A 9,478-nucleotide genomic window follows, 5' to 3' on the forward strand; every position below is an offset into this window, starting at 1 on the left:
ATGAAGAAGCCTATAAAAACCTAATTATGTTCTAGATTTTAAAATATATACCACTTTATTTTAATTTTTCTAAATTACACTTCTTACCCAACTCAAATTTAGTTTTACTCCACTCACCACTAAACTCTCTCAATTCTCAAGATTAACCTAACTCTACAAATTCTCACCAAATTCCAATTAAATTATTAATTGATTTAGTTAATTCTCACTAACCCAATTAATGAACACAGAATACCAAAAATACTGTCACCAGCCACACATGTCACATATTCTCAAAATAATTATTTTAAAAAAAACACTCAATTAAATTAAACAAATAATATTTAAATCGGGGTGTTATAGCTCTCCCCCACTTAAAAGAATTTTCGCCCTCGAATATTACCTGACGAGAAAAGCTCAAGATAAAACTCCCTCATCCGACTCTCGAGCTCCCATGTCACACTACCACTAACAGGACCTCCCCAGACAACTTCCATTGAAGTGATCTCCATGTCTCGCAAGCTCTTCACTTGACGATCCTCAATTCTCAGCGACAAAGTCTCCACCATCAAGTTCTCTCTAAATTGAACACCATTCAACTAAATCACATGAGACAAATCCAAAATGTAATTCCTCAACTGAGACACATAGAACACATCATGAAGATTCGAAAGATATGGCGGCAATGCCACTCAGTAAGCCATTTCTCCCACCCTCTGAAGAATCTGAAACAGACCAATGAAACGCATTGTAAGTTTCTTAGACTTCAACGTGCGACCAACACCAGTAACTGGAGTACCTCTCAAGAACACATGATCCCCCTCTTGAAACTTAAGTGCTTCCCTCATCTTGTCATGATAGCTCTTATATCGACTCTGCAAAGCTTCCATCTTCTCATGAATCACTGTGATCTTCTCAGTAGTTTTCTAAACCATCTCAGGTCTAAGCACTACACTCTCACCAGAATCATACAAACAGAAAGGTCTCCTATACCTTTTACCATACAATGCCTCGAACGGTGTCATTCCAATAATATAATGGAAAATGTTTTTGTAGCTAAACTCAACCAACGACAAGTAACTGTCCCAATTACCTCCTTGCTTCAAAACACACACTCTCAACAAGTCTTCTAAAGACTGAATAGTCCTCTCTGTCTGACCATTTGTCCGAGGATGATGAGCAAAACTCAACTTCAGCTTCGTACTCATCGCTTCTTGCAAACTCTGCCAAAACCTCGACGTAAACCTCAGATCTTTATCCGACATAATACTGGATGGAATACCATGCATGCTAACAATCTTCTCAATATATAACTCGGCCAAATTCTATAAAGGATAATTGATGTTAATCGGAATGAAATGAGCCGATTTGGTCAGTCTGTCAACAATCACCCAAATGGAATCACATCCCTTTGCCGTCTTTAGAAAACTTGTCACAAAATCCATGGAAATTCTATCCCACTTCCACTCAAGAATACTCAACGGCTGCATCAGACCCGACGACTTTCGATGTTCAATCTTTGACTTATGGAAAATCAAACAAGCATAAACAAACTGACTACCTCTTTCTTCATTCCTGGCCAGCAAAATAACTTCTTCAAGTTCTGATACATCTTGGTAGCACCGGGATGAATACTCAAACCACTTTGATGTCATTCTTCAAGAATGATCCTCTTAAGCTCTGGTACATCAGGTACACAAACCTTGTCTTTGAACCTTATCACATAATTTTTGTCGATTTTGAAGTCACCTCCTTTGCCTTGATTGATTAGCACAAGACGGTCAACCAAGCCCATATCAATCTTCTGACCTTCTCTGATCTCTTCAAGGATACCACTAGTCAACTTCAACATATCCAACTCCACACTATTAGGAGTCTCTTCATATACCAAACTCATGTCTCTAAATTGTTCAATCAACTCTAACTCTTGAACCATCAAAAATCGACATATGCAACGTGTAACACCCCGATAATAATATGTATTTATTTAAATTAAATTAATAATATGTTTATTAATTTAATTAGAATATTTGAATTATTATTATTATTTTGGAATAATAATTATTGGGATAATTATTTAGTGGAATGATATTATTGGAGTATATAAGTTGGAATAATAAAAAGTCCCAATTTTTGGAAAAAGGTTTTCACGTGAAAGGGGAAAAGAGGCAGAAAGGGCAAAAAGAGAACCAGAGAACGAAGGTTGAAGGAAGGAGAAGCTTGGAGCTCAGAGGCTGCCGGATTAACTCAGGTAAGGGGGGTTTATCATCAATTAACGGGTATTATGGGATGATATGTACTGGGTAGTAATAGACCATTGGTTATCTCTGATTGGATGATATATGTTGAATTTGTGAACCTTTGGGATGAACGAAAATTTGGAAATATAATTGAAGAATTCGTAGGAATTAGGTGTGGAAATGTTAGACTTTGTGGAATCGAATAAGATCTGTTTTGAATTAGACAATAGGAAGGAATTTTGTGTGAAAATTGGACTGTAGAAGGTTGAATTGGGTAGGTCTCGTAGCAGAGAAAGCCATTGCAGATCTGAGAGCTCTGGTCTCTGGTCATACGCGTATGGCACTAGGCAATACGCGTATGAGATGTTGGTACGCGTATGGGGGGAAGCCTTACGCGTATGGGAGAAAAAGATGACATTTTGAACGTAAATTGGTCTCTGTTGGTACGCGTAATGGGAAGTTGTTACGCGTAGCGTACGCGTATGGGATAGGTGGTACGCGTATGAGTTGGGTGAGGAAATGCGCAATACGCGTAAGAGAGTAGGCATTACGTGTATGGAGTTGGCCAGGTTTGGGCAATACGCGTATGGCATGGACAGTACGCGTATGGGCAGAGTTGGGATTTTCCTGAACTGTTGTTGTGCAGTTTTTGGTTGTTTAGGCTGAGTGATGTACTTAGCTGAGATATGATGTTGTAGGGATCGTTTCCCGTTGTTTTGAGTGGTATAGGTATTAGTAGAGCGAGCTAATACTGTGTTTGATTATGTGGCATGATATAATATGCTTTTGTGATAAATTGTGTTGACAATGTGTGATGGTATACATGATGTTGTGAATGTATGCATTCGTGAATAGACTATCTTATGGCTTAGAGTGTGAGCATGTGTCTATTCTTGATTATTGTTGATGTTGCATTGCTAGGTGATTAGCATGCATGTTGTGGCCCATTTGGGGTGGTAGCTAATTCCCATGGTGAGGAATTAGTGAGTATATCATTTGATTGTTGTTGTTGATGTTTGCATGCTAGGTGATTAGCGTGCATTCCATGGCCCATTTGGGGTGGTAGCTAATTCCCATGGTGAGGAATTAGTGAGTGAGTCACTATGTCTCAAATGAGTGGGACTAGTGAGCTTGGTAGCCGTGCCTGGATTTGGACGGTGAGGTTGAACTATATGTTCACAATTAGTCGGTACCGCATGCATAGAGTCTCATTGCATAATGAATGTATGGCATATGATATGAATGGATGTATTCCAGTATCATATGTGTGTTGTGTGTTGTGTTGTTAATGATTGAATATGATGGAGATTGTACTGTTGATTATGATGTTTGAATGGATATTACTGTTGCTGAATGCGTAGTCTAATTAGGGTGAATTAATGTGTTAGTTACTTGGCATTACATGTTGTTCTATAATGCTTATTATATTGATTGAGGAACTCACCCTTACGCCTATTTTTCAGGTAACGAGAATTGAGTTGAGTAGAAGCTTATGCTTGGAGTCTAGAGTAGTTCGTATGGGTCATGCTCTGATAGATGTAACATCGGGAGGGAATGTTTTAATTAATTTGATATTGGTTGTCGGATGATTTACATGTATAGTGTTACATGTTTTACATTGATGTTGAATTTGATTCCGCTGCGAATTATGCAAAAGACTTTATTTTGATTTAAATAAATGAGCATGACAGGATATTTGATGAATGTAGTGAAATGATTGTGTGACACCCTTCGGGGCATAATTACTCTGATGAATATATGTGTATTTTAAATTACAATTTTGGGGTATTTAGAAGGGTGTTACATTAGTGGTATCAGAGCATAGTCGGTCGAGTCGAGTCGTAATTATTCTGTTCCCCTGTACGGGATAGGTGTTGTGTAACCCTATCAGTACTTATTGTTTAGCTTGTTTGGGTTTCAGAATAGAGATGGCTGGAAGAGGTAGAGATGATGCTGCAATTGCTGAGGCTCTGGGTATGCTCGCTGGAGTACTTGGAGGAAATCCGAATGTTGTGGGAATGGGAGCTGCTCGTCAGTTGGGTGAGTTCCAGAAGAACAATCCTCCAATGTTTAAGGGAGCATACGACCCAGATGGTGCTCAGAAGTGGTTGAAGGAGATAGAGAGGATCTTCAGAGTAACTGAGTGTGCTGATAACCAGAAGGTCAGGTTCGGTACACATATGCTGTCAGAAGAAGCTGATGATTGGTGGGTTGCTACCCGCACTGAGTTGGAAGCTGCTGGAGATGCTGAGATTACTTGGACTGTGTTCAGAGAGAGATTTCTGAGGAAGTATTTTCCCGAGGATGTCAGAGGAAAGAAAGAAATTGAGTTCTTGGAATTGAAGCAGGGTAACAGGTCTGTTACTGAGTATGCTGCCAAGTTCACAGAGTTGTCTAAGTATTATACTCCCTATGCTGAGGCTGCTGAGGAATTTTCAAAGTGTGTGAAGTTTGAGAACGGGTTGCGTCCCGAGATCAAGCAAGCGATTGGATATCAGAGGATTAGAGTGTTTTCTGATTTGGTTGACTGTTGCAGGATTTTTGAGCAGGATTCCAAGGCTAGAGCTGAGAGTTATCAGCAGAGGGTTGATAGGAAGGGCAAGAATCAGGTCGATCGTGGGAAACCGTATGCAGCTGGCAAAGGTTTCCAGAGACAGAGTGGGATGAAGAGGCCTAGTGGGGGAGACTCTAGTGCTCCTGTTAAGTGTTACAGATGTGGTCAGGCTGGACATCGTATCCATGAGTGTACCAGTAATGAGAAGAAGTGTTTCAAATGTGGGAAAGGTGGTCATTTAGCTGCAGATTGCCGGTTGAAGACTGTGACTTGCTTCAACTGTGGAGAGGTAGGTCATATCAGTCCGCAGTGTCCTAAGCCAAAGAAAGAGAATCAGTCAGGAGGCAAGGTTTTTGCTTTATCAGGTTCTGAGACTTTTGCAGATGAGCGTTTGATCCGAGGTACGTGTTATATTAATGGCTTTCCTCTTGTAGCTATTATTGACACAGGTGCGACTCATTCTTTTATATCTTTGGATTGTGCTGTGAAACTTAAGTTAGAGATATCTGAGATGTTGGGTAGTATGGTGATTGATACTCCTGCGAAGGGTTCAGTAACTACTACTTCAGTTTGTTTAAGTTGCCCTTTGAGTATTTTTGGTAGGAACTTTGGGATAGACCTTGTGTGTCTTCCATTAGTGCAGATTGATGTTATCTTGGGTATGAACTGGTTGGTGTTTAACCGGGTTTCTATCAATTGTTTTGATAAGACTGTGATATTTCCTGAGATTGAGGAAGGAAAGAGTTTGTTTCTATCAGCAAGGCAAGTGAATGAGGAAGTAGCTGATGGAGCAGAGTTGTTTATGCTGTTAGCAACTTTGGAGGCTAAAGATAAACTGGTGATTGGCGATCTAGCTGTGGTGTGTGATTTCCCTGATGTGTTTCCGGAAGAAGTGAATGAATTACCGCCAGAGCGTGAAGTTGAGTTCTCGATTGATTTGGTACCTGGTACTAGACCGATATCGATGGCTCCGTATCGTATGTCCGCTGTTGAGCTAGCTGAATTGAAGAGTCAGTTGGAAGATTTGTTGGATAAGAAATTCATTCGTCCGAGTGTGTCACCGTGGGGTGCACCAGTGTTGTTGGTTAAGAAGAAAGAAGGTACTATGAGGTTGTGTGTGGACTACAGACAACTGAATAAAGTGACGATCAAGAATCGGTATCCTTTACCGAGGATTGATGATTTGATGGATCAATTGGTTGGTGCTAGTGTGTTCAGCAAAATAGATTTGAGATCTGGGTATCATCAGATACGTGTGAAAACTGAGGATATTCAGAAGACTGCTTTCAGAACAAGGTATGGACATTATGAGTATTCTGTGATGCCTTTTGGTGTGACTAATGCACCTGGAGTATTTATGGAGTATATGAATAGGATTTTTCATCCGTACCTAGATCAGTTTGTGGTGGTGTTTATTGATGACATTTTGGTGTATTCGAAATCTGAAGAAGAGCATGTTGAGCATTTGAGAGTGGTTTTGGGAGTTCTACGAGAAAAGAAGCTATTTGCTAAACTATCCAAGTGTGAATTTTGGTTGGAAGAAGTTAGTTTTCTTGGTCATGTGATTTCAAGAGGTGGTGTGGCTGTTGATCCTTCTAAGATAGAAGCGGTATCTAAGTGGGAAGCTCCGAAGTCAGTTTCTGAAATAAGAAGTTTTCTTGGACTTGCAGGTTATTATAGGAAGTTTATTGAGGGATTTTCCAAGTTGGCGTTACCGTTGACAATGTTGACTAGAAAGGGGCAAGCGTTTGTTTGGGACTCAAAATGTGAAGAAGGTTTCCAAGAGTTGAAGAGAAGGTTGACTACTGCTCCTATTCTGATATTACCAAGTTCGTCGGAATCATTTGAGGTTTACTGTGATGCTTCATTGTTGGGTTTGGGTGGTGTGTTGATGCAGAATAAGCAAGTTATAGCTTATGCTTCGAGACAACTGAGGGTTCATGAGAGGAACTATCCGACACACGATTTAGAGTTGGCAGCTGTGGTATTTGTTCTGAAGTTGTGGAGGCATTATTTGTATGGATCAAGATTTGAGGTTTTCAGTGACCATAAGAGTTTAAAGTATTTGTTTGATCAGAAAGAGCTGAATATGAGGCAGAGGAGATGGTTAGAGTTTCTGAAGGATTATGACTTTGGTTTGAACTACCATCCGGGTAAAGCAAACGTAGTGGCTGATGCATTGAGTCGGAAATCATTGCATATGTCTATGTTAATGGTTAAGGAATTGGATTTAATTGAGCAGTTTAGAGACTTGAGTTTGGTGTGTGAGAGTACTCACAATAGTGTTAAATTGGGAATGTTGAAGTTAACAAGTGGTATTCTGGATGAGATCAGAGAGGGTCAGAAATCCGATATGCTTTTGGTTGATAAGTTGACTTTAGTGAATCAAGGTCAAGGTGGTGAATTCAGAGTTGATGAGAATGGTGTTTTGAAATTTGGTAATCGGGTGTGTATTCCAGATGTTACGGGACTTAAGAAGAGTATTCTTGAAGAAGGACATCGTAGTGGTTTGAGTATTCATCCTGGAGCTACGAAGATGTATCATGATTTGAAAAGATTATTTTGGTGGCCGGGAATGAAAAGAGAAATTGCAAGTTTTGTGTACTCCTGTTTGACTTGTCAGAAGTCAAAGATTGAGCATCAGAAGCCGTCTGGGCTAATGCAACCGTTGGCTATTCCTGAGTGGAAGTGGGATAGTATCAGTATGGATTTTGTTTCTGGTTTGCCGAGGACAAGTAAGAGTTTTGAGGCTATTTGGGTGATTGTTGATAGATTGACGAAGTCGGCTCATTTCATTCCGATCAGAATGGATTATCCGTTAGAGAGGCTAGCCGAGTTGTATATTGAGAAGATTGTAAGTTTGCATGGTATTCCGTCGAGTATTGTTTCGGACAGAGATCCTAGATTTACATCGAAGTTCTGGGAAGGTTTGCAGAGGGCTTTGGGAACTAAGCTGAGATTGAGTTCTGCATATCATCCGCAGACTGATGGTCAGACTGAGAGGACGATTCAGTCATTAGAAGATCTTTTGAGAGCTTGTGTTTTGGAAAAAGGAGGTGCTTGGGATTGTTATTTGCCTTTGATTGAGTTTACCTACAACAATAGTTTTCATTCGAGCATTGGTATGGCACCGTTTGAAGCTTTGTATGGTAGGAGATGTCGGACGCCTTTATGTTGGTACGAGTCCGGTGAGAGTGCTGTGGTTGGACCGGAGATTGTTCAACAGACTACGGAAAAGATTAAGATGATTCAGGAGAAGATGAGAATTGCTCAGAGTCGTCAGAAGAGTTATCATGATAAGAGGAGGAAGTCACTCTAGTTTCAAGAGGGAGACCATGTGTTTCTTCGTGTTACTCCGATAACTGGTGTTGGTCGAGCTTTGAAGTCGAAGAAGTTGACACCTCGATTTATTGGTCCTTATCAGATTTTGGAGAGGATAGGAGAGGTAGCCTATCGTATCGCTTTACCGCCGTCGCTTGCGAATTTGCATGACGTTTTTCATGTGTCTCAGTTGAGGAGATACATTCATGACCCGTCGCATGTTGTCCAAGTAGATGATGTACAGGTGAGAGATAACCTGACTGTTGAAACATCACCTATGAGGATTGAGGATCGAGAGTTGAAGCAGTTGCGGGGTAAAGAGATTGCCTTGGTGAAGGTAGCTTGGGGAGGACCAGCAGGTGGCAATGTGACTTGGGAACTCGAGAGTCAGATGAAGGAGTCTTATCCGGAGTTGTTCGCTTGAGGTATGTTTTCGAGGACGAAAACTCTTTTAGTGGGGGAGAGTTGTAACACCCCGATAATAATATGTATTTATTTAAATTAAATTAATAATATGTTTATTAATTTAATTAGAATATTTGAATTATTATTATTATTTTGGAATAATAATTATTGGGATAATTATTTAGTGGAATGATATTATTGGAGTATATAAGTTGGAATAATAAAAAGTCCCAATTTTTGGAAAAAGGTTTTCACGTGAAAGGGGAAAAGAGGCAGAAAGGGCAAAAAGAGAACCAGAGAACGAAGGTTGAAGGAAGGAGAAGCTTGGAGCTCAGAGGCTGCCGGATTAACTCAGGTAAGGGGGGTTTATCATCAATTAACGGGTATTATGGGATGATATGTACTGGGTAGTAATAGACCATTGGTTATCTCTGATTGGATGATATATGTTGAATTTGTGAACCTTTGGGATGAACGAAAATTTGGAAATATAATTGAAGAATTCGTAGGAATTAGGTGTGGAAATGTTAGACTTTGTGGAATCGAATAAGATCTGTTTTGAATTAGACAATAGGAAGGAATTTTGTGTGAAAATTGGACTGTAGAAGGTTGAATTGGGTAGGTCTCGTAGCAGAGAAAGCCATTGCAGATCTGAGAGCTCTGGTCTCTGGTCATACGCGTATGGCACTAGGCAATACGCGTATGAGATGTTGGTACGCGTATGGGGGGAAGCCTTACGCGTATGGGAGAAAAAGATGACATTTTGAACGTAAATTGGTCTCTGTTGGTACGCGTAATGGGAAGTTGTTACGCGTAGCGTACGCGTATGGGATAGGTGGTACGCGTATGAGTTGGGTGAGGAAATGCGCAATACGCGTAAGAGAGTAGGCATTACGTGTATGGAGTTGGCCAGGTTTGGGCAATACGCGTATGGCATGGACAGTACGCGTATGGGCAGAGTTGGGATTTTCCTGAACTG

The 9,478-nt window shown here is 40.4% G+C and overlaps 1 protein-coding gene across 1 annotated transcript; it reads right to left on the reverse strand.

Annotated features, from left to right (window-relative positions):
* Nucleotides 1–353: 353 nt before the first annotated feature.
* On the reverse strand, nt 354–869 carry LOC127078553 (uncharacterized). The gene is made up of 2 exons (XM_051018999.1): nt 693–869; nt 354–578 (listed from the first exon to the last, which is right to left on the reverse strand). Exons 1-2 carry the CDS (start codon nt 867–869, stop codon nt 354–356), a joined length of 402 nt encoding a protein of 133 aa, XP_050874956.1.
* Between the last annotated feature and the right edge of the window lie 8,609 nt (nt 870–9,478).

The sequence above is a fragment of the Lathyrus oleraceus genome, chromosome 5 (genome assembly GCF_024323335.1).
Source record: "Lathyrus oleraceus cultivar Zhongwan6 chromosome 5, CAAS_Psat_ZW6_1.0, whole genome shotgun sequence".
Classification (NCBI taxonomy): Eukaryota; Viridiplantae; Streptophyta; class Magnoliopsida; order Fabales; family Fabaceae; genus Lathyrus; species Lathyrus oleraceus.